Genomic DNA, 24735 nt, shown 5'->3' with positions numbered 1-24735 from the left:
ACTTATTAAATTCATCCACCATTTCTTTGTCCCCCATTACTATCTCTCCAATGTCACTTTCCAGTGATCCAACATCCACTCTTGCCTCTCTTCTATTCTTTCTCTATTCAAAACAAACTTTTTATCTTCCCTTTTATATTATTGGCTAGCTTAACTTCATATTCCATCTTTTTTCTCCATATGGCGTTTTTAGTTGCCTTTTGTTGGTTTTTAAAACCTTCCTATTCTGCTAACTTCCCACTAATTTTTGCTATGTTATATGTGCTTTCTTTGGATTTTATGCTGTCTTTGACTTCCCTTGTCAGCCACAGTTGCCTCATCCTCCCTTTAGAAATCTTCTTCATCTTTGGGATTGTCTATCCAACGCTTTTTGAATTGATCCCAGAAACACCAGCCACTGCTGTCCTGCCAACATCCCTGCTGGTGTCCTCTTTTAGTCAGCTTTGGCTAGCTCTTCTCTGAACACTCTGTAATTCCCTTTACTTCACTATAGTACTTATACATCTGGCATTAGCCTCTCCCTCTCAAACTGCAGGGTGAATTCTATAATATTACGGTCACTGCCTCCTCAGGGTTCCTTAATATTAAACTCCCTGTTTGGGGGAGGGCCAAAGAGCAAGAGGAGAAGAGAGATAAACTATGAAATAAAGACATTGCAAACTTCAGTTTTAGCTGAAAACAAATGAATAAGAAATTTACAAGTTCTCTGGCAGTTATCTGAAACTGTTTAAGACTCTTAAAGTTCCCAGCTGCCCATTATCCAGTGGATATTTATGTCTCTTCTGTCTACTGCTGAGGGTCAGCAGAGAGGTGTGATGAAAATTGGTACAGGTGAGACCTAAGGTGAGCAATAAGACATAAAAATAGAGTATTGAAGCAGTACTGCAAGATCCTGAATTTCCTTTTTACATTCCACTATATTTCACTAATTTGTTGTGTTTTATCCTAACAGGTACACTAGAGAAAATGCTCAGGAAAACTTACCATTTTATTTTCTTCCTGTTCAGTATAACAACTCCTTTGTAGAGAGCAAAGAATTAAACTTCCTGTGCAGCGGTAAAAATCTGTGCAACAATACTGCCAGACTGGAAATTTTCCTCCAATGTTCTATCTGTGTTTCATGATATATTTGTCACAGTTTATAGGTGCAAGGAGAAATTCAAGAATAATTTCCCCCTGAGATTTTTCATTCCATTTGAGAAATATCTGTCTATTTCTTGAATTAATTTGGAGACACGAGAGACTGTAGATGCTGGAATCTGGAGCTCAACAAGTTAAGCAGCATCAGGTCTGATGCAGGGTCTCTCCACAGACCTGCTTGACCTGCTGAATTTCTTTAGCAGATTCTTTATGGCTTGAATTACTGTTATATTCTTGAGGTTTTTCTCCCCCGCCACTTATATAATGAAGAAACATTCTCTGGTTTATTTCTAGTAAACAGGTTAATTAACTCTTTATGCATTAGCTGCCTCATTGGCAGAGTTTAACCTAGCCAAAAGTAACTTAATTAAAATTCTCACCTACTGGTCCAGTGAACTCCCTGTAGGTTGGCAGAGAAACGACAGTATAGGAGACTGTGTTAACTGGGTCTAGTATGCAGGATGTATCACTTTGGCGGCAAGACTTTATACATCGAACTGTCTCTGTCCTATCCGGCCTTAACCTGTAAAATAAAAAAGAAATTAGTGGTGAAAGAAACTTAGCCATAACTCACACTAAATGGTTTTTGTAAAATTATTTTTATAGAACATATTTTATTGTAACTAATGCTATATAGGCCACAGCAACATATACCTGTTAATGATTAAAATTAATTATGTACACAGAAATATCAGAAAACAAGTTCTGATAGAAAATCATGAAAAAAAATCATACATAGTATATTTGGGGTTAAAAGAATTGGAGAATGACTAAGGTACTTTCAAATTTGGACTGGTCCAGTTATGTCTCACTGGGAAAACTTAACCTGGTCCTGCATTCCCAAACATGGTAAAGTATTCCATTCCTAGAATGTCCCCCACCCCCTACCAAAAGAAAGTGCTTAAATTCAACTATGTTGATTGGGTAGAGATTGAATACCCTCAGCACGAACACTAAAATTTTGATCACCTTGATAGAGACAGAGTGTGGGGTTATAAACAGAAAACTCATTGGTGCAACCCATTATTTCTGGTCGAAATTCTGGATTATGAAAAATATTCTTAGGCTGAATTGCACTTCACCTATCCTGATCATATTCACTATCAGAACCAAATGTGCTCTGTTCCGTACAAAACATAAAGGAAATAAATTTGGGTGGAAGGTATGGGCAGAGACAGTCAAAACAAATTATATGTCCTATTAACTTGCACAAACTACGGGAGGAGTTTCAATAATCGTAAACAGTTGGCTAAGAGAAAGTTCTATTTCCAATGTAGATTCTGTAGGAAGGGTAGAGAAATAAAGCTTTCCTGTTACCTAAAATGCCCAATCTATCTTATTAGCAGGATAAAAAATTACTTGTGCTATTCACAAAAATCTCTGAAATCAATAATGCATTTTGTTCAGCAGCAAACAATCTGCTGGAGGAAATCTACTGGTTAAGCAGCATCTAGAGAGGGAACTGTCAATGCTTTGGTTCAAAACCCTGCATCGAATGGTCCTCCTGGTGCCCCACCCCCACCCCTCAGATGTTGCTCAACCCACTGATATCCTTCTGCAGATTGCTTGTTTCTCCAGATTCCAGCATCTGCAGTCTCTTGTGACTCCTTGCACTGCGATAATTTCATATTTTCCTCTAAACTCATTATTGTTGTCCAAGGGGCTGTGCTGCCATTGAAGGAAAAGTGTTTAAAAGGAAACAAAGTAAGGCGGTAAAGTTAGATAACTAGATGAAGAGAAATGTAATTGGGATTGAGATTTCTCTCCAATATTTTCTTCACCATTCAAAGAAAAAGGCTACACATGACTGATAACAATAAACACAAATGGAGGATGGGTTACAGTTCAATAAAGGCCGTGGAAAATGGGAGAGGAGGAGACAAAATTGATAAAAGCTGACCATTGGAAATCAGGGACGGCTTTACTTTCTCATGTGGAACATAAAGGTAGCCATATCATGAGATATTAATCTGTCTTGAATGATATTTCAAAATAGACAAGAACTGGCTGTTACTTTTTCCAATGCAGAAAATTTTTTCTTCCATTAGAATCTAGCAAAATAACAGCATGTAAAGAGGATTCAGTATTTATCGTTTTGTAGGACTGGATGAGAGAAAATTAATCCTTACTGAGCAAGTTACAAACTCCTTCAGAGGCTCCTTATAAAATCTTCAGTACAGCAGTCATACTGTAATCCAGTCTCCACTTACCCAGAAACATTCATACAGATGGAAGCAGTTCACCCGAATTACTTCTGCAGACTTGAAGCCTGTACTAGATCTAACAGGCACATCTTCATGAATAAGTAGTTCAACATCCAGATTTGGTACATTTCTAGCAGTGGCCACTTGATTTGCATAAATGCTTTTAGATCAATAGATTTTGTCCCAAATTTCAAACCCTTCTTGGTTTCACAAACCCATGTATGGTCCCAGTTGTGTGAGCTTGACTGACTCATTTTGCTTGAAGTTGTGTTCTTTCTGTTTAGTTTGTGGTGATATTATTGATTCAAGATACAAAACCACACTAATGTCCTTAATGTCAAACTTGCAGAGAGAATATAAACATATGTAAAATAAATGTAAACCAATGGATTTTTTCATTTTTGGAATTGCAGGGTGAATACTTGATGGTAATTTTGACAATACATTTCACATAATTTATTGCAGACATTCACAGAAAACTAGACAGAGTGAGAATTTTGTTTAAAAAAGCAAGAGAGCAGATTAACAAGAGTATTCAAAAGTATACAGTATCACCAAAATTCAAGTACTGGAAAATCAGATTTACTATTTATTATTTGTCAACAAAGGATTTCAAATCAATCATAGATTGCCAAGAGAGCATCCAGTATAGATTGCCTATTTACTCCATTGTGATGTGTTCAGATGTAGGAGCCAGTTCTTCTAAAGGAATATACATTCATCAATAGTGTAATTTATAAACTATGTGCTTCCAAGACTGAGGGTCAGATTGTGCTAGGCCAGAAAATCTGAACCAGGTATGCTACCCAAAATCAGATGGTAATCCCCTGCACCCTACTGTCAAAACTGTAGTGATATCACCTGCTTCTAAAGGTCCAATATTCACCATAATTCACAATTAAAAGTGAAATATTTAAAAACTAAGAATTAATATTTCCGATGAAATAGACTAAAAATATTAAAATGACTTGAAACGTTAAAAGAAAAATAAAATCAGCCTTCTCTCTTAATCTGCAATACAAGCAGCCAGTCTGAAATCAATGGGTTCTCCAATGTACATGCAAGATTTGACTTGGCACAGGATCTGAGTGGTGATACTCAGGACTGTGGGCTCAAGTAGGACTTGTGGAGCCTGTGTGCAAATCTGGAACTTACTCTCTTTCGAATGGCCTGCTCCAGCAGTTCATTTTGGAACTAGCCACCATATCCAGCAATATTTGGCCTAATAACTTCATAAGTATTTAGCTGGTTCCAAACTTTTCCAGATTGGAACTACCTCTCCATATGAAATCCAGAATAATTCAGCATGACTTTGGTATAGGGAAACTCTTGCACTTTATGGAAAATTCACAAACAACATAAAGGTGACCCACATTGTTCTTTCAATGCCAAAATTAGCCTGGAGTAACTTCTAGCCCAACTCCTGATTTCCTACTTTACAAACACAGAAAAAAGAGATGACTCAAAACCTTGATTTTGGCATCAATGCATTGTTTCTTCCACGCAATGTATACCATTCTTGAAGGCTTTCTTTATCTCTTAGTAACTGAAACCAAATGTCATACAAAATGTGGAATCCAACCATAGGTATGAGTAATGTGACAATGATTTTTTCTGATTTGTACTCTGGCTTTGACTAGATTGGCCAACATTCTGTAGGCTTTGTAGATTTGCCAGTGAAGAACAGTAATTGAGATAGTCAGTCAATTGACACCCTGGTTCTTTTCCGGCTTCATTCGTGTTTCATGTCCTTTGTGTAATGCTTTATAATCCTCTGCCGTGTTCTGCCAACTTGTATAACCTGTCTGACCCATTCTGTAATTTATTGCCTATCCTAGTTTATGTACCATCCTATTTCATAGTCACAGTCATAGTCATACTTTATTGATCCTGGGGGAAATTGGTTTTCGTTACAGTTGAACCATAAATAATAAATAGTAATAAAACCATAAACAGTTAAATAGTAATATGTAAATTATGCCAGGAAATAAATCCAGGACCAGCCTATTGGTTCAGGGTGTCTGACCCTCCAAGGGAGGAGTTGTAAAGTTTGATGGCCACAGGCAGGAATGACTTCCTATGACGCTCTGTGTTGCATCTCGGTGGAATGAGTCTCTGGCTGAATGTACTCCTGTGCCCAACCAGTACATTATGTAGTAGATGGGAGACATTGTCCAAGATGACATGCAACTTGGACAGCATCCTCTTTTCAGACACCACCGTCAGAGAGTCCAGTTCCATCCCCACAACATCACTGGCGTTACGAATAAGTTTGTTGATTCTGTTGGTGTCTGCTACCCTCAGCCTGCTGCCCCAGCACACAACAGCAAACATGATCGCACTGGCCACCACTTTCACCAGTTTACATCAATTTTAATTTAATTAAGCTTATGTTAGCTCATGTTTGTAATGTACTTCTGTGATAAAAGCTTATTTTTATGGTATTTATGTCCTGTGTATGCCTATGACAATAAACTAGAACGTAGTCCTTTCTGAAACATAGTCATTCACAAATGGGACATGGTGATGGTTGCAACCCCAAATTCTAAGACAGCTTTTTGGTATTCCTCTTACATCCCTTATATTCCATACTGTCCTTTGGTATCAGAGGTCTACAGACTTAATTGTGAGGTGAAGTGGTTTATTATTGTCATATGTACTGAGGTACATACACACCTGTATGTGTGTGTGTATATGTATGTACAGTACTGTGCAAAAGTCTTAGGCACATATATATAGCCGGGGTGCCTAAGACTTTTGCACAATACTGTAGTAATTTTATGTATTGCACTGTACTGATGTGGCAAGAAAAAAAACAAGTTTCATGATGTCTGAGTGATGATAAACCGGATTCTGTTATGGGTCTCTATTGTGGACTGAAAGTGGGAAGAAGGCGGGGAGAGAGGAATCATGGTTGGGAAAAGAGGAAGGGAGAGGTGAGGGAGCAGGAAGCACCATAGAGATATTCTGTAATGATCAATAAACCAATTGTTTGGAACCAAATGACCTTGCCTGGTGTCTCAGGGCTGGGGGTGTCTGCACCCGTGCCACCCCTCACCCCTCCTCTCTCTCCTCTGCCACCTGTCTCATACCCCACCTGCAGCACTCCACCCTCACCATCCCTAACATCCTTTGCTCCTGCCAGACTTACAAATTCATTCTACGCTCCATCTTGACAATAAAAATTGGTGGGGGTCAAAAGGCACGTGCCAAATTTCTTTCTCCCTATCTCCAAAGAAATAAAGATGCTGGTAAGCTTTCTCTCCATTTTAAGATTTTGACTATCTTTTCAATGCTACAAGCCTGCATACCTTCAAGAGCTCTGAACTAACTATTCCATCTAAAATAAACCTCTTGCACATCCTTAATTTCTGTTACTTCATCAGTAAAAGTCATGCCTACAACTGCCAAAGGCTATGATTTGGAACTTAATCCCTAAGCCTCACTACCATTTTTATTTACTTTCTTAAAGCTTACTTCTTTAGGTCACAATTTATGTGGTTTCATTCTGTTTAATAGCATTCCTATGAGATGCCTTGGGATATTTCACTAAATATTAAAGGTACTATATAAATACAAAGTATTGCTGCTGCATGTGGAAAGTCAGAACGCAGAGTAAAGTAGCTGTGGAACAACATTGTATAAAGGAACTATGAGATTCCCAATGTATTGTGATGCAAAAATGTGAGTTCAAAAAAAGCCTAGGTCCAGGAATAAAGAAAAGCATTTTATTTAATAATCTGTGATATAAAAAGTAAATGAATGATACAGTAACATAAAGGCAGAGTACTAAATGAGCCAGTGAAAAAGTCTCTGTGCGTCAGTTTTAGATTCAAGTGGAGCCATCAGCATGAATGGATCTGAAGCCTTGCAGATTTTTGCCAACTATATCACAAAAATGTTGACATCTATGAGCCGTAAATGAGGGTGCAAGACAGTCAATATCAGTAGACTACTTAGCCAGCTACTTTGATGAATTTTCTCCAGTCTTGTTCCATATTGACATCTTATTAGTTAAAAAAATAGTCACTGTACAACTGTTAATATCGGAAAGTAGTTTCCATGTTTTCAGTGTCTGGTACAATTAAAAACTGAGTATAATAAGAAAAACAGGCATTTGTAAAGCTAATCTGGCTCAAGCATTTCACAATTTTGTAGAAATATTGTTCAAAATGGTATCGATCTAACCATTGAAACCTACCTAGATGAGCTTACTATGCACAATTAAAGAAGGCTCAGATTGTTCTAAGATATCTTATGAGAACTATCGACTCCTTAGAATTTCAGAAATTCAAGTACATGATTGGTGAGTCAATTAGAACACTTATAAAATATCAATTGACTAATTTGAACCTACTAGAATAGAGAACTTTTTGACAAGTCACAGCTTTATGTCATTGTCCAGGGTCTTCTATTGCCAGCATACCATTGTTAGTTGGTAGCTGGTCATGTAAGTACAGTGTCATTGTAACTGGAAAAGAGATATAAAGAAATGCAAGAACACATATATGCAAAAAAGTACTTTTAAAATTTGATATAAGGTAACCAGGTTTAGAATTCCAAAGAACACTTGGCAATAATCGATCCCTGCAAACAAAGCCCAGAGGGAATGAGTCTGCAGTTCATTCATTTGTCCATCTCTACAAATGGAAGAGCTACATAAATATATGTGGCAGGAATTAAATTTGTGATTTTCCCTGTGTCTCTAAGGCTTTTCCTTCGTCTGGTGTTACAACAGATGAGCAGGAAAATTCCCCCCCCCCCCCCGCCCCAGTCGAGGTCCTCTATATATCTTTAAGTAATATAAGGATATACTAACATACTGAATAGAATTTTCATTTTGCTATATTAATGCACAGGTAAATGCATCAGAAAAATAGGAAGGAAATAAACTTATTTTGATATCATAATAACTGGTGTGAAATTAACTATTCTCAGAGATCCAGTATATGTTTTTCTTTCAAATGTAAAAGAAACTTTTAAACAGAAGAATAAAAAATGACTTTTATATTTACAGTTTGATTTGATGTATGAAAAAGTCTTGAAGACAACAGTTAAGATTCGTAAGTTCATAATTCACACTGATAAAAGAACAGTTGGGTCACTAACTTGAATAATATGCATATACTGCTTCTTTTAAATTTGAGATCCTCCATTTTTTGCAAACAGAAAGAAGTCAAGCAGTGGGATTTATTATTAAGCCACTAAGTATGCACAGTAAATGTCAGAGTATGGCTAGTTTGGCTAAAGGATAATATAAAATAAAAGTATACTTGGTAATTGTGCAGTAGGAGTAAAGCAAAACTGCGAACCCTGTGAACTGGGTCAGTTGATTGTGCCTAGTCAACTGCAGAGGGTCTGTATTTTTATTTTGTCAGTCAACAATATATTGGGTTAATTGAAGAAACAATATTAATCAATACTCTGACTAGTCACTAGTCATCAAACCTCAGCAGTAACAACAATGTAGATTTTTGCTACAAAAATATTGGTGACTCCATGACGCAAGAGCTTCATCTCAACGGTGAGAAGAAAATCCCTGGGTTCTGTGATTTGCCGTTGTACAAACACAATTCCATTGTGGTTATTCAGTTCCTGCGCATTAAAATAGTTGTCCTCGTTGCCATGGGTGATGGAAAGGAGAATGTTATCTCCAGGAACAGCATGAGAGGGCCCAAATCGGAAGACATTGGTGGGCACTTGGATGTTGGTGGGGAAAGTGAGGTAATAGTAGGTTATTCTTAAAGGCAGGCTTTGGCACTCCTTATTCTCATTGCAAGGCAAGCGCTCACAGCGACTGGAAGAAAGTGAGAGAGGAAAGAGGGGTGTTAATGAACATAAGCAAAGCCAGCAAATCAGTGCAGCAGAAAATAAAAGAATTACCTGCACAGTGGGAATGGATTTCTCCCACTCATCCACTGTAAACTCAACAGAAGTTCTCCCACTGATCCATGTAACTTGCAAAGAGCCAAAGAAAGCCCCAAAATATGGCAGACAAGCAAGAGAAAGTCCATTAAAAAATCATTCAGATTCTTAGATTTAAATTATTTAGATCTTGATCTTTGGCAAGTGGTGGCAGTGGTGAACCTTGTCAGGAGTTCTCTCACATCCCCACCTTAACAATAGAGCAGCCTCACTTTCCCCACCACAAAACCTTGAACAACAGTGTGAAATCTCCATCATCCATGCTGCAGATCTTCCACCATGATTGATGCAAGTGAAGAGGAAAATATTTGCGGAGAATCATCTCCAGCCCCATTCCTATTCAGATGCCGTTTTTTTGCATTTAAGATCATCATTTATTTTAATTTTAATCTTGGCTTGCTAACAGCATGATCACTTGTTGAGGGCGAACATTCATTTCAGATATTTTGCAAAGATAATACTGGTGAATTCATTGCTGATCCACCAGAACTTTGGCATAGCAAGCCACAAAAATCTCAGGAGAGTTATCAGTGACAACTTAGTAAGGTGAATAACCAAGCAGATATACTTAGGAACTTGCCAATTATTATAGTTCAAGGGTAAACTCAGCAATCATAGCATAGGGACAGAGCAAGGCAGTGGAAAGCAAAAGGTTAATCCCCAGTGAGACTTGTAGGATTGTACTTGATGAGATTCTTCAGCTTCCTGGGAATAAGACTCAGAGGAAAGTTTACAGAAGTTCAAAATGCTGAAAAACAGAATGTGGGTCTCAGTGCTTTTAGAATTATGAAGGAAAAATGAGGACAAGCATCGGTTTACACAAGAATAGCGAACTTGAGAAAAGGGACGAATTGCTTTAGGCAGGATAATATTCACTTAGGGAAATATTAACTGAAATACAGTAGGAAAATAGCAATTTTAGTTTACAAGAAGGATAAGATGAAATTGGCTGAATGGCTTTTATCCAAAGCTAATTTTTGCTCTTCTGTTACTGACGAGCAGAGTATTATTTTTAAACTCAGTTGCACAGGTCAAAAATACCACTGTTTTCAAAGGCACAGATCAGTCAAGAACGCCTCCCTCCAAGCAAGGTGCTCTACATTAAAATCCTAGTACTATCTTGCCTTCATATTTTACAGCTTCATAGATCATGAGCGCAGCCATTAAAGAACATATTTTACTGTAGGAGAAATAAAGAAACAGATAACCGCTGTGCTGCCGTTCTCTGAACTAGACAGTGATGGCAATGCATTGGTTATTCTCAGCACTATCAGCTGTCTGCTTCTGTAGAAAGGTGCAAACGATGTTCCTATTCAATATTCATTCCAAGGAATATTATCTTATTCCCACACTACCTTGTAAGCTTTGAATTAAAGAATGGAAGATAAGTGCTCATATACATAACTGGAAGAAAATAAATGTATTAAAATTATTTTATGATCAGTCTTGTTTTATAATGCTCTTCCGCAACTTGATAATGACAAGAATAACTCTAATCGTAATCATGCGAATGGAGCCAGCAAAAAGGAAGGCCAATGCTCAAGTAAATAGAAGATAGGAACCAGGTACCAGCAGTATAAAAGGACAGTTAAACCAAAATATTGTGTCAAGAAAAATGTCTAAGTTTGCCCAGCTGAGCAAAAATTATTATGAATGAAGCAGACAATGAAATTGTTGAAAAGTATGTCATCAAAGTGCTAATATGTAGCAAAGGAGAAATAGTCACCAAGATTTTGCCAGTGACCGAAAAAATACTGAAAAAGATGTTACTTCCCTTCTTCAAATATTGACTTAGACTTGGTCCAACAATGGGGGGAAGGCTTTTTGTAATTTTTTAAGCCCATACAACTATTCACATTGACGATAATGAGGTGCCTTCACAGTTGCCACATAACAGAGACAGAATGTTCACACAAAATTTCAGTGTCACACATTCACTTCCTGTTAATTAACAGTTTCCCTAGGTTGTCGTGCTCTGGGACTTGTAATATGGAACACCTAAAGTACAGCATTGTGGGCGTGGTATCTTCCCTTTTTAAAAATAGACTGTTTTACCAAAGTGTTATTACTTTAAGTGTGATGAGAGCATGAACTGAAATGGACACCCACCTTCACATGCATTGAGATCATGACGGATCTGCAGTTCAGCTCCATGTAGGATATCCCTTAACCTCCAAAATAACATGGGTTCTTACAAAGAGTGGCAAATTTCTCTAACAGATCACTGCTTAGACAAAGATCTACCTCATATGATTTGAGTTAAAAATGACAACACAACATTTTACCTGAGAAAGTCATTGTGTAGTTATTGTTTTTAAACAATTTGGAACAATGCCATTAGAAACTGAGGGAGAAAATATATTTATGCCCTGAAGGTGCATGCATAGCAAACACACTGATAGAATCCTCCCAGTGTTAGTTGGAAATTTTCTACATAGTCAGACTCTGTCATCATTTGGAGACTACACAATAATGGCTCTTGGCCAGGATATTAACTTCAAGTATAAGTTTTTAATTGTGGCTGCGATCTCCTTATAGTAAAAAAAAGGAAATGTAGCATACAACAACTTTGAAGGTTTGTTTTTAAAGCTGTTGCAGCAAAAGTAATTTTTAATGCCAGTGATCTGTTAAGATGTGATAAATTTCTGGAGTCAACATAGTTATTCAAAGTTCAGTTGTACATATTGGGGTGTTGAGAGGGAAAGAGCAATGAAGTAAATCAGAAGTTCATCACTTCTAATCCGAACTTATCTTATCCATTGCACCAGATATAAAGGTCACCAGCCAGGTTACTTTCCTTCATCATTGTATGGAATTTGATCTAAGGACAGCCACGAAAACACTCAATGTGACTTTAATCATTGTGTAGCATCCCTACTTTTCCTAACTGATACACATCCTGGGCCTCTGGAACTTCAGAAGAAACTATTCATTTCTGCTGGTAGGCAGAAGAAAGCTGAAAGAATACAAGTTTGGAATTAGGACTGATACATAGAAATTGAATTTCTCTTTATTTTGCTGCTCTAAACGTACAAAAAAGCTGTAAATAGTGAAAGCAAACACAAGGGACTGCAGATGCTAGAAATCAGGAGCAACATACAAAATTCTAGAATTGATGTTTTGGGTCAAGACCCTTCATTAGTACTGGTTAAAAGTTCAAAGCTCAAAGTAAATTTATTATCAAAGTACATATATGTCATCATACTATTTTGAGATTCATTTTCTTGCCAACATTTACAGGAAAAAATACAACAGATTTTTACAAAATACTATACATTAACAAAGACAGACAAACACCAGTGTACATGAAAAACACTAATTGATAGACAGAGAAATTAACTATTTGAACTATAGTTGAGGCACAGAGACATCAAATTTGTATGGTGTTCTTTCAACTGGTTGCATAACTATACTTAGGAGCAACTGTAACAGGGGTAACTGTGATTAAAATCCTAATCTTTGCACAAAGCATAGAGATTTGAAGAAAGAGGAGAAACAGAAGATTGCAGATGCTGGAATCTGGAACAACAAACTATTTGCTGGAGGAAATTAGCAGTTCAAGAAGCACCTGTAGAGGAGAGGAACTGTCAATGTTTCAGGGGGAAACCCTGCATCAGGATACTTTTTTAAATGTCAGCAATTCCTCTCCCCCAGCAAATGTTCTCAACCTACTAAGTTCCTCCAATAGATTGTTGCTCCAGACTGGAAAAAAATTTAACTCTGTTATCATTGATTTGCTGTGCATTATACTCTTATGTCATTGAGCAAGGAAGAAGATTAGAGTTTCTTTTATACTTTTACTAGTTTCAACCATTATTACTTTGCCCATAGTCAGAGCTAAGATGAATGTTGGCCTGCCAGAAATCTTGCTTAAATAGCAGAAGCCATCTATGAACTTGGGAGAATAAGCCAACACCTCTATCTGGAATAGAATTTGAAGATTCTGTTGTTACTGGCTTGAAAATGTCAAACACAAAAATACTCACGCCTCTCCAGATTTTCGATAGTTTTCTGGGCAGTCAAAAATCAGGCAGCGGAAACTCCCCTGGACATTGAAGCATGTCTCAGTACCAGAGCAGTTATGCGTCCCTGTAATGCATTCATCAATATCTGGGAAAGGAAACAGATTTTAGGTAATGTTACAAATTTTGTGATTTTTGCAGTATCAATACCTAACTATTAGGCTGAGCTTCTTGGGAACATGTACAGTCTTGAACCCCAATGTGTTCGGAAGCTCCCTGCTTTCTCAAAAATTCTTCTACATGTAGGATATGCAATGAACAACAATTTTAAGTTAAAAGATGATTTGTTGATGATAAAAAAAATGGAATGATGTTTGCATACACATGTTTTTCTAATTCCAGTAAATATATCCTAGAACAAAAATAACCTTTTATATACAGTCAAATGAAAATCTGCAGATGCTGGAAATCCTAACAACACACACAAAATGCTGGAGGAACTCAGCTGGTCAGGCAGCATCTTTGGAAAAGAGTAAACAGTCAACGTTTCAGCCAAGTCTTGATGAAGGGTCTCAGTCCGAAAAGTCAAGGTTGTAGTGATGAAATGAATTATTTTATTTGAATTTCTAGCTTCTAGTTGAAGGTTAGCTACTTCACTTCAATACCTTGGGAGTTTCATCTATGATAACCACTGAATTGCTATGATTCACAAAAAGATCCTAGGACAGGTGTTCCCAACCTTTTTTATGCCATGGACCAATACCATTAAGCAATATCATTGACCTCAGGTTGGGAACCCTTGTCCTAGGAGATCTTTGAGAAAGTAACTTCAAATAAATAGACCACTATTTTAGAATTAATATAGAAAAATATTACAATTTATTTCCATGTTATTTTTGTAAACTTTGATGATTAATTCAGTGCAACTTACCAACATGCCCTATATCTGCCCAGCTACTAATGATACTGAGATTAGATTCTAGAACATTAACCTATCATTCCTTTTATCTGGTTTAGTATTTAAGTTTAATTTTCTGCTTAAAATGCCCAAACCTAGAATCATATTCACAGTAACATACACAAAATGCTGGAGGAACTCAGCAGGTCAGGCAGCATCCGTGGGACTGAATAAACAATTGACACTTCAGGTCAGAAGCCTTCTTCAGGACTGGAAAGAAAGGAGGAAAGGCCCTCTTCAGACAGCCAGAAATGTTAACTGTTCAAATCAAAGATGCTGGTGAACGCAGCAGGCCAGGCAGTATCTATAGGAAGAGGTACAGTCGACATTTCGGGCCGAGACCCTTCGTCAGGACTAACTGAAAGAAGAGATAGTAAGAGATTTGAAAGTGGGAGGGGGAGGGGGGGATCCAAAATGATAGGAGAAGACAGGAGGGGGAAGGATGGAGCGAAGAGCTGGACAGTTGATTGGCAAAAGGGATATGAGAGGATCATGGGACAGGAGGCCTAGGGAGAAAGAAAAGGGAGAGAGGGTAAAAACTCAGAGGATGGGCAAGGGGTATAGTGAGAGGGACAGAGGGAGAAAAAGGAGAGAGAGAAAAAGAATGTGTGTATATAAATAAATAACGGATGGGGTATGAGGGGAAGGTGGGGCATTAGCGGAAGTTTGAGAAGTCAATGTTCATGCCATCAGGTTGGAGGCTACCCAGGCGGAATATAAGGTGTTGTTCCTCCAACCTGAGTGTGGCTTCATCTTGACAGTAGAGGAGGCCGTGGATAGACATATCAGAATGGGAATGGGACGTGGAATTAAAATGTGTGGCCACTGGGAGATCCTGCTTTCTCTGGCGGACAGAGCGTAGGTGTTCAGCAAAACAATCTCCCACTCTGCGTCGGGTCTCGCCAGTATACAGAAGGCCACATCGGGAGCACCGGACGCAGTATATCACCCCAGCCGACTCACAGGTGAAGTGTCGCATCACCTGGAAGGACTGTCAGGGGCCCTGAATGGTGATAAGGGATTCCCCCTCGTACCCCACCCGTTATTTATTTATATACCCCACCTCCCCCTCATACCCCATCCGTTATTTATTTATATACATTCTTTTCCCCTCTCTCCTTTTTCTCCCTCTGTCCCTCTCACTATACCCCTTGCCCATCCTCTGGGTTTTCCTCCCCTCTCCCTTTTCTTTCACCCTAGGCCTCCTGTCCCATGATCCTCTCATATCCCTTTTGCCAATCAACTGTCCAGCTCTTGGCTCCATCCCTCCCCCTCCTGTCTTCTCCTATCATTTTGGATCTCCCCCTCCCCCTCCCACTTTCAAATCTCTTACTATCTCTTCTTTCAGTTAGTCCTGACGAAGGGTCTCGGCCCGAAACGTCGACTGTACCTCTTCCTATAGATGCTGCCTGGTCTGCTGCGTTCACCAGCAACTTTGATGTGTGTTGCTTGAACTTCCAGCATTTGCAGATTTCCTCATGTTTGCGAATGTTAACTGTTTATTTATTTCCAAAGATGCTGCCTAAGCAGCTGAGTTCCTCAGCATTTTGTGTATGTTGCTTGGATTTCCAGCATCTGTAGGATCTCTTGTGTTTATATTTACAGTGCACTTCATCTTATTATTATAAATTGAAAATGATCTTTTTCCTCTGGAGTAAGATGAACTTAAAGACATTTCTCTGTTGTTTTGTGTCAGTTTGGACACCACCTTTGAACGAAACCACAGGAGGTGCAACACAGCTTTTTTTTATCTTATCCAGGGACCCAAACACTTCTTCCAATTGAGAGAAGATTTATTTGCACTTCCAACAATTTGGAATACTGAATTTAACATCATGATATGGACTAGTCCACGATGAAAAATCCAAACACAGATTGGGTGAATGATTTTTCAGAAAACTCCCAATACGTCTCCAAGGGTGACCTGTATTTCAAGGATTAAAGCTAATCCTCCTGCATTTTCCATCCTTATTTCCCTCAGTAATTTAGGATACTATTACATTTGTACAGGATGATTTCCTTATTTTGAAGTCCATCCAATTATCCTGGTATCTCTGCTTTATCACCTTTTAACTCAATCAGTCTCAACCTTGGACAAGGAGGTGGGTAGGATGCTCAGTCCAGAAAATAGCTGGAGTTAGGGAGGCTGACCTTGTGCTGATGTGATCACATGTGAAAATGGCTTTGGTTCTGTGAACGTAAGAAATTGACCTGAGCTTAGACCATCCGGCCCTTTGAATCTGCTCTGCCATTCAGAAAGATCATAGCTGAACTTTTACCTCTGTACCACTTTCCTGTACTAACCCCATGTCTTTTGATCCTTTTAATATTCAAACATCTATTGATCTCTGCCTTTAATATACAAATGAGATAAAAATCAATTTTCCACAGTTCCCATAATAAAATGAAGCAGCTTCAGCAATTAATGTTGACCCATCAGATATAGAGCATGTCCTTGTTTGCCAAAAGACTTCTAAGTTTTTACAAAGTATGATTGGCATTACTATATCAGACATGCTGTTTTCTACCCTTTCACCGAAATATTTTGTTGTGGTCCCAGACTTAAAGGCTTCAAAGGGCTAAAGGCACTGATCCGGAAAATACGGGTCAGTGATTGTAGGGCAGCAACATTGACATCAAGCTCACAGCTTATCAGGGTGAACTCAGGTTGTCATCTGCAGCATTTTGTGGTGCTGAAGTGATGATACTTGTTCTGTGATGCACTTCTTTCTCTCTCTAAACAATCTAAGTAAAGGCTGGGTTGCTCACAGGGATATTCAATATTTATAACACATTTGTAGAATGGATTTGTGTTGTTACAGTAAATAAAATGCAAACCATTCAGCACATCGAACACCTGGAGATTCAAACGTTTGTAATACATTGATAAATTGGAAGTTTTTTTAATGTTATTTCCTGGGATTTGTCTGGCCAGCCTAGTTCCACTTTGTTACAGGTCAGTGATAGTCCAGTTTATTAATTTTATATAAAAATGCTGGCCATAAAACTCAGTTCAACAGCCCCTGATTTTGGGCACTGTGGATAAAAATTAGTTCCAATATGCCAGCTGACGGGCAAGGGCATGATTCTGGTGTAAGATATGGTGGCAACCAGTTGGCGAGTCTATCAGCCTGTGTCAACATCATGATCCATCCAGTAAAAGGTGCAACCCTGGAGCAATAACCTGCTGGAACTCAACAGGTCAAGCAGTATTTGGAGGGGCTGAGAGAGGAAAGGAATTGTCGATGTTTTAGGACAAACCCACCAGCAGGAAGACCTGCCGAGTTCTTCTATCAGACTGTTGGTTGCTCCCGTTTCCAGCACCTGTTTTCCCTCATATCTCCAAAGCTGTAACCCTGCTGTGCTGCCAGATGGGAGCTACATTCTCCAGTTGTCACCCACACTTACTCTCACATATATTCATAAGCAAGAAGGACCCACCCACCAACACTATGTAAAGGGATCAACTGCATTTTGATCAGTTGTTGATTGATTTCTCCTGGACATTGCTGTGATGAGTCAATGAACTGGTGATTTCTCAAGTTCCTTAAAATAGCTGAAGCCAGTAGAGGTTAGTAGGCCAGGTGCCAAAGGATTATTTTTCTTTAAAAGCTTTCTCACAAATTAAGTTGTATTTGCAGGAATCTGTGTTGGAATGCTGGAGAATTCTGGACTGGCCAGGGAGAATAAGAGACAGCATGCAAATAGAACAAGCTACTAGAAAATTTAAGAAGGATGAAGAGAAGTGTGGGGAGAGCCAGCCTTGGATAACTAAGGAAATAAAAGATAGTATCAAATTAAAAGCTCATGTGTACAAAGTCGCAAAGAGTAGTGGAAGACTGGAGGATCAGGAAAACTTGCAACAGGGAACAACTAAACAAGAAATAAGGAAAGGGAAGATAGAGTATGAAAGTAAAAATAGTCCTTGGAAGACGAGAAGGGGATATTGATATTGGGTGATAAGGAAATGGCTGAGGCATTGAACGACTATCTTGTGTCAGTCTTCACGGTGGAGGACACGTCTAATATGCCAAAGAAGAATGCTATGGACGAAATGGGAGGTGAGGACCTCGATAAAATCACTGTCACTAAAGGGATAGTGATGAGCAAACTAGAGGGCCTGAAAGTAGATAAGTCCCCTGGTCCTGATGGGATGCATCCCAGGGTGCTGTAGGAATTGGCGGAGGTTATAGTAGACGCGTTAGTAATCATTTATCAAAACTCTCTAGACTCCGGGCAGGTCCCAGCGGATCAGAAGACAGCAAATGTCACGCCAATTTTTTAAAAAGGATATAGGCAAAAGACAGGCAACTATAGGCCAGTTAACTTAAAATCTGTAGTTGGGGAAATGCTTGAAGCTGTCATTAAGGAAGAAACAGCGAAACATTAAGAAAGGAGTGGTTCCATTAGACAGATACAGCATGGGCAGGTCCTGTCTGACAAGTTTACTGGAGTTCTTTGAGACATAATGAGTACAGTGGATAGAGGGTGGATGTCGTATACTTGGATTTCCAGAAGGCGTTCAATAAGGTGCCGCACAAGAGACTTATAAATAAGATACGGTTGCATGGAGTTGGAGGAAGTGTATTGGCATGGATAGTGGATTGGTTAACCAACAGAAGGCAGAGAGTTGGTATAAATGGGTGTTTCTCCAGTTAGCAGTCAGTGGTGAGTGGGGTGCCGCAGTGGTTGGTGCTGGGCCTGCAGCTGTTTACCCATTTACATTGATAATTTGGAAGCGGGGACTGAGTGTAGTGTAGCAAGATTTGCTGATGACACTAAACTGAGTGGAACAGCAAATTGTACAGAGGGTGTGGAGAGTCTGCAGAGGAATATAGATAGGTTAAGTGAGTGGGCCAAGGTCTGGCAAATGAAATACAATGTTGGTTAATGCGAGATCATCCACTTTGGAAGGAATAATAGAACAGCAGATTATTATTTAAATGGTGAAAGATTGCAGCATGCTGTTGTGCAGAGGGACTTGGGAATGCTTTTTCATGAATCGCAAAAAGTTGGCTTACAGGTACAACAGGTTATTAAGAAGTCAAATGGAATGTTAGCCTTCATTTCTAGAGGGACTGAATTCAAGAGCAGGGAGGTCAAGCTGCAACTATACAGGGTACTGGTAAGGCTGTACCTGGAGTACTGTGTGCAGTTCTGGTCTCCATACTTGAGGAAGGATATACTGACTTTGGAGGCAGTGCAGAGGAGGTTCACCAGGTTGATTCCAGGGACGAAGGGGTTATCCTATGAGGAGAAATTGAGTCGCCTGGGACTATACTCTCTGGAGTTCAGAAGAATGAGAGGGGATCTTAAAGAAACATATAAAATTTTGAAAGGGATAGGGAAGATAGAAGCAGGAAAGTTGTTTCCATTGGTAGGTGAAACTAGAACTAGGGGACATTGCCTCAAGATTCAGGGGAGAAGATTTAGGACGGAGATGAGGAGAAACTGTTTTTCCCAGAGAGTGGTGAATCTGTGGAATTCTCTGCCCAGAGAAGCAGTTCAGGCTTCCTCACTAAATATATTTAAGGTACAGTTAGATAAGTTTTTACATAGTAAGGGAATTAAGGGTTATGGGGAAAAGGCAGGTAGATGGAGCTGAGTTTACAGACAGATCAGCCATGATCTTATTGAATGGTGGGGCAGGCTCGATGGGCCAGAAGGCCTACTCCTGCTCCTATTTCTTATGCTCTTATGTTCATTACATAGTCATGTAGTCATTGCACACACCTATATCAGTCATTACAATCTTCCATTGCCAGGATTGCACGTTCAATTATGGGTTCCTTCAATTAATTTTATGGGATCTGGATGTTGCCATGAGGGCCAGGATTTATTGCTACCCCTAATTTTCAATAAGAAGGTGATCTTCTTGAACTGTGCCTACCATGCTCTGATGGTAAAAGAAATTAAAATTAGTCTTGTGGATAGGGTAGTAATCAAGCAGACTGTTTTGTCCTAGATGGTTTTGATCTTCTTGAGCTGCAGTTACACTCATCCAGTCAGGGAAAGCTGTTTCTTCACACTCCTGGCTGGTGTTTGTTGATAGGGGATAGACTCTGGGAGGTCACTCACTGCAGGACACCCAGCCTCTGGACCAACCTTGCAGACATGCTTTTTATGTTGTCATCTACCTGCTGAACAGAGCCTACTCCCATCTGGATAAGCAGGACTGCACTGTGAGGATCATGTTTTTGGATTTCTCAAGTGCCTTCGATACCATACAGCCCTCAATGCTAGAGGAAAAGTTCTGTTCAATGAAGGTCGACACTTCCATTGTACCCTGGACAATGGAGCACCTGACTGGCAGACCACAGGTTGTGCGGCTGTATGTCAGGCATGGCAAAAAGCAGCACAGCAGCCCCACAGGGGACTGTATTGGCTCCCTACCTGTTTATCCTGAATAACTCGGACTTTAGAAACAACACTGAGTCATGCCACCTATCCACACAGACTCAAGGTTGTATTTACTGCCTCAGATGCATCTACTAAATACAGACTTGAAGGGGTGAATAATAATGCAATCAATTATTTTGAGTTTAATAATAGTAATAAATTTAGACCAATTTGTAGAAATTAGTTTTCACTTTGACATGAAAGAGTCTTTTCTATTGATCACTGTCAAAAAAGCCAAATTAAATCCACTGTGATTCAATGTTTTAAAATAATAGAACATGAAAATTTCCAAGGTGGATGAATACTTTTTATAAGCATTGTATGAACAGGTGAAATTTAAAAAAAAACTTACTTGCAGGAGTATCATAGGCACAAAGCATCATAAGCACCATTCACAAGAAAAGTATTAATTAAACTATGCACAATTTTTACAAGAAAGAAACCAATTAGAACAAGAAAATCAAGTCCATTTTAATGCAAAGTGATCAAAGTGGTCCTGGAGCTGCTAAACTGTAGTGATTAGGGTTTTTGGATTGATTCAAAAATAGACTGGTTGAAGAACCTGGTGGTATGGGACTTCAGGCTTCTACACCTCCTGCCAGTGGTAGCTGTGAGAAAATGGCATAGTCTGGATAGTGAGGATCTTTGATGATAGATGTTACCTCCGTAAGGCTGTGCCTCATGTAAATACAACCAATGGCATGGAAGGATGTGCCTGTGAATTATGTGGGGTGATTGATAAGTTCGTGGTGGTAGAAGGAGTCAATTTTAGAAAACCTAGCACATTTATTTTTCAACATAGTCCCCTCCTACATGTACACACTTAGTCCAGCGGTTGTGGAGCATACGGATCGCTTCTCTGTAGAAGTGGCCCACGGCAGGGGTGATTGATAAGTTCGTGGCCTAAGGTAGAAGGAGATGAGTTATACAGCTCTCGTTAATGCACGTGCAGTTCAACTTTTTGAGTGAAAATGCAGAAAGTTTGAAGTTAATAACTCATGTCCTTCTACGTAGGCTACGAACTTATCAATCACCCCTGCTGTGGACCACTGCTGGAGGTCCAAGAAGCCAACTTCTCCAAAGAAGGAATCCGTATGCTCCACGACCGCTGGACTAAGTGTGTAAATGTAGGAAAGATAAATGTGCTAGGTTTTCTAAAACTGACTCCTTCTACCTTAGGCCATGAACCTATCAATCACCCCTCGTATTAGGCTGAATCTTGTTTGCATGCATGCATAAACTATTTCATTTTTGAGAAAGTGTGAATACATTTAAACATTGTCCAATCATCAAACATCCCCACTTCTAACTTAAATTATGGTGGAAAAAACATCATTAATAATGGAGCTGAACATAAACTAGGCTTAGGGCACTGCCCTGAGGAATCCTGGCAATGATGTTCTGAGGCTGAGGTAATTGATATCCAACGAGCATGATCATTCTTTGCGTAAGATGTAACTCTAGTCATTGGAGTGTCCTGGTGTACCCCTTGTTGCTTTAATTGGTCAAATGCTGCCTTGATGTCAAGGACTGTGACTCTCGCCTTGCCTCAGCAATTCAATTCCTTAAGACATTTTTTACACAAAGGCAGAGGTGAGATCCGGAGCTGATATGTCATGATGAAACCAGAACTAGCCATTAGGGAGCAGATTATCAGAAAGTGTGAGTCGCCTGCTTTAAATATTAGTAGCCCTTCACATTGTATGAGTTTAGAACAACTCGACTATAATTTATTGGATATGATATGGGCTGCTTTTGTGAACAGCGCATGTCTAGGCAATTTTCCATAACATCCAGTAGTTGCTAGAATTGTAACTGGCCTGGAGCACGGCTAGTTCTGGAATTCAAGTCTACAGATTCCATTGCCCTCGCTGTATTTAGTTCTCTCGACCATTTCTTGATCCATGCAGGAAGTGGATCAGCTGAAGACCATCTCCTACACTTGATTTTTATGACAAAGAAAAATTCCATTTAGTCTATCAGATCCATGCCAGATCCCAGCAGGGAAACCCCATTAATTCTATTTTTCCTCTTATTTACCTTATTCTTTCTCTCATGTGCCTGTACTTCTATACTTTTTTGCAACATACCTACATTTAGGGATAATTTTCAATCAAACTTACAGCATATGTTGAGATGAGGGAGGAAACTGGAGCACAGATGAGAAACCTACCCGATCATGGAGCAAACCCCACACAGACATCAGTGAGCTGAGTGCCTGGTTTTTGTGTTGCCTTGAGATGGCAGGCACCTCAGGAGGAATCCAAAAAGGATCATATATTCAGCACTTCTGGCTGAGCATGGTTTCAAATGTGCAAGATCTAACGATACACCTTTTTTCAATTTTCTCGCTTGGCCAGGTTCCAATGCTCAGCTATCTGAAAGTAGTGCAGAGCTAAATTGAAGGACAGTGAGGTAACAGGATCTGCAGCTTATTAATTATCACAGAATATGAGATGAGGGGGACATAGATTCAGAATCAGATTTAATATCAGTGGCATACTTGCAGTTTTGCAGCAGCAGTATATGGCAAAACATAATCATAAACATCTATAAATTACAACATATATAGTGCAAAAAGAGAGGGGAAAATTCATGGGTTCATTGTCCATTTAGAAATCTGGTGGAGGGGAAGACATGGTTCCTGAAATGTTAAATGTATGTCTTCAGGCACCTGTACCTCCTCCTTGATAGTAGCAATGAGAAGGGAGCATGTCCTGGGTGATGAGGGTCCTTAATGATGGATGCCACCTTTCTCGCAGGTGTCCTGGACTCTGGAGAGGCTAGTGCTCATGATGGAACCGGCTGAGTTTACAACTTTCTACAGTTTTTTCTGATCCTGTGAAGTGGCCCCACCATACCAGACATGGATGCAACCAGTTAGAATGCTCTCCACGGTACATCTGTAGAAACTTGCAAGCATTTTCTGGTGTTATGGACTGTATTTATTCCTTAAACATCTCTGAACTTGATTAGTAAGTCATTTGCACTTGGTCTTAGCTACACAAAGTGGCTGTCTCCATTTCCTACATTAGAACAGTGACTAAGCTTCAGAAGTACTTCATTACCTATAATTGTATTTATTTTAAAGACCAGTGAGAGAAATACTCGCGTCTTTCAAGAAACATCATCCTTTAGCTTTAAAGAAAGGCTTGAGTTTCTTTCCACCCTGACAGGTGAGAAGCCTTAGACTTTGGCATCCTGCTCTTTGGTGATAAACTGGTAGAGACAAAAGCACCTTTTAGAGGTGAGAGAATGCTCAGATCTCAGACAGAAAAGGAAAAGAGTGATTTTGCTGAAAGAAGATTTCCAACCACTTCAAGTAATTGTGCTGTTTTGTTTTTCTTAAACAGTTTCAAGAATTTCTTTTTGGAATTTGTACCTTTTTTTAAAAAAGTGTCACATAGATTAAAAAGAAAAGATGTGCATCAGCAAGAGGAATAATGAAAGCACTTATCATGAAACCATTACTGGTATTTTCTCCTTTAGTCCCTGATTCATATGAATGAACAATAAAGATAATTATTAGTGAAAAAAATACATCCAACATGCAATATCAAGCAATATTTTGAGAACTTTAAACCATTATGGCAGCATACTACAGAAACATTGAGCTAATTTTCATCAACTCATTGCCCCCTATGCATTAATTCCTGAGCACTAAGGAAAGCATTTAAAGGCTTCCACCTGTTTTTGTACGATTGCTGGCAAGCTGCAGAGTGGACAAGGGCAGCTCCCATGTAGTTAACACAAGGAGTCTTTCTGCTGCTCCTTTTGCTTCCAGTGTGAGAATGTGAAAATAACAGCCATTGATCACAGTGCATGGTACTGAGTAACACGAGCAACTAGTCATAAATAATCTTACTCTGTCATCTTTCATTTATTTATGTTCATGGGCTTGCTTCTTTATTGGCATCTAGTGAATCCTTGGGTCAAGTAATTCAGTTCAGTTTCCTTTATTGCCATCAGTAGATCTTCTGAGAATTCATCATTATCATAGCTGCTGGGTGCACCAAGAGATGCCTGGCGGTTCAAAATGCTTGAGAAGGGTTCTGTGCCTGCCTGCAGTTGATCCAACCTTGCTCAGCTAGACAGCTTGTGTGAGGTGGGATTTCAGCTCCCAGCATAACTGTAATATCTGGCATAA

The 24735-nt window shown here is 39.2% G+C and overlaps 1 protein-coding gene across 3 annotated transcripts in view; it reads right to left on the bottom strand.

Moving 5' to 3' along the window:
- fbln1 (fibulin 1) overlaps window positions 1–24735 on the bottom strand; it is a 100311-nt gene that overhangs the window by 19899 nt on the left and 55677 nt on the right. For 2 of the 3 annotated variants that reach the window (XM_063058059.1, XM_063058061.1), the window contains 2 exons: window positions 13256–13379; window positions 1521–1663 (listed from right to left, as the gene is read on the bottom strand). In XM_063058059.1, the coding sequence (XP_062914129.1) occupies window positions 1521–1663; window positions 13256–13379 (267 nt within the window). Of the gene's footprint in view, window positions 1–1520; window positions 1664–7056; window positions 9142–13255; window positions 13380–24735 lie in introns of those variants that run through there. The other variant, XM_063058060.1, reaches the window with a different exon arrangement.

This window comes from Mobula hypostoma, chromosome 9, assembly GCF_963921235.1.
Source record: "Mobula hypostoma chromosome 9, sMobHyp1.1, whole genome shotgun sequence".
Lineage (NCBI taxonomy): Eukaryota > Metazoa > Chordata > Chondrichthyes > Myliobatiformes > Myliobatidae > Mobula > Mobula hypostoma.
The sequence above is the reverse complement of the archived record's forward strand: the minus strand, read 5'-3'. Positions and strand labels throughout refer to the sequence as shown.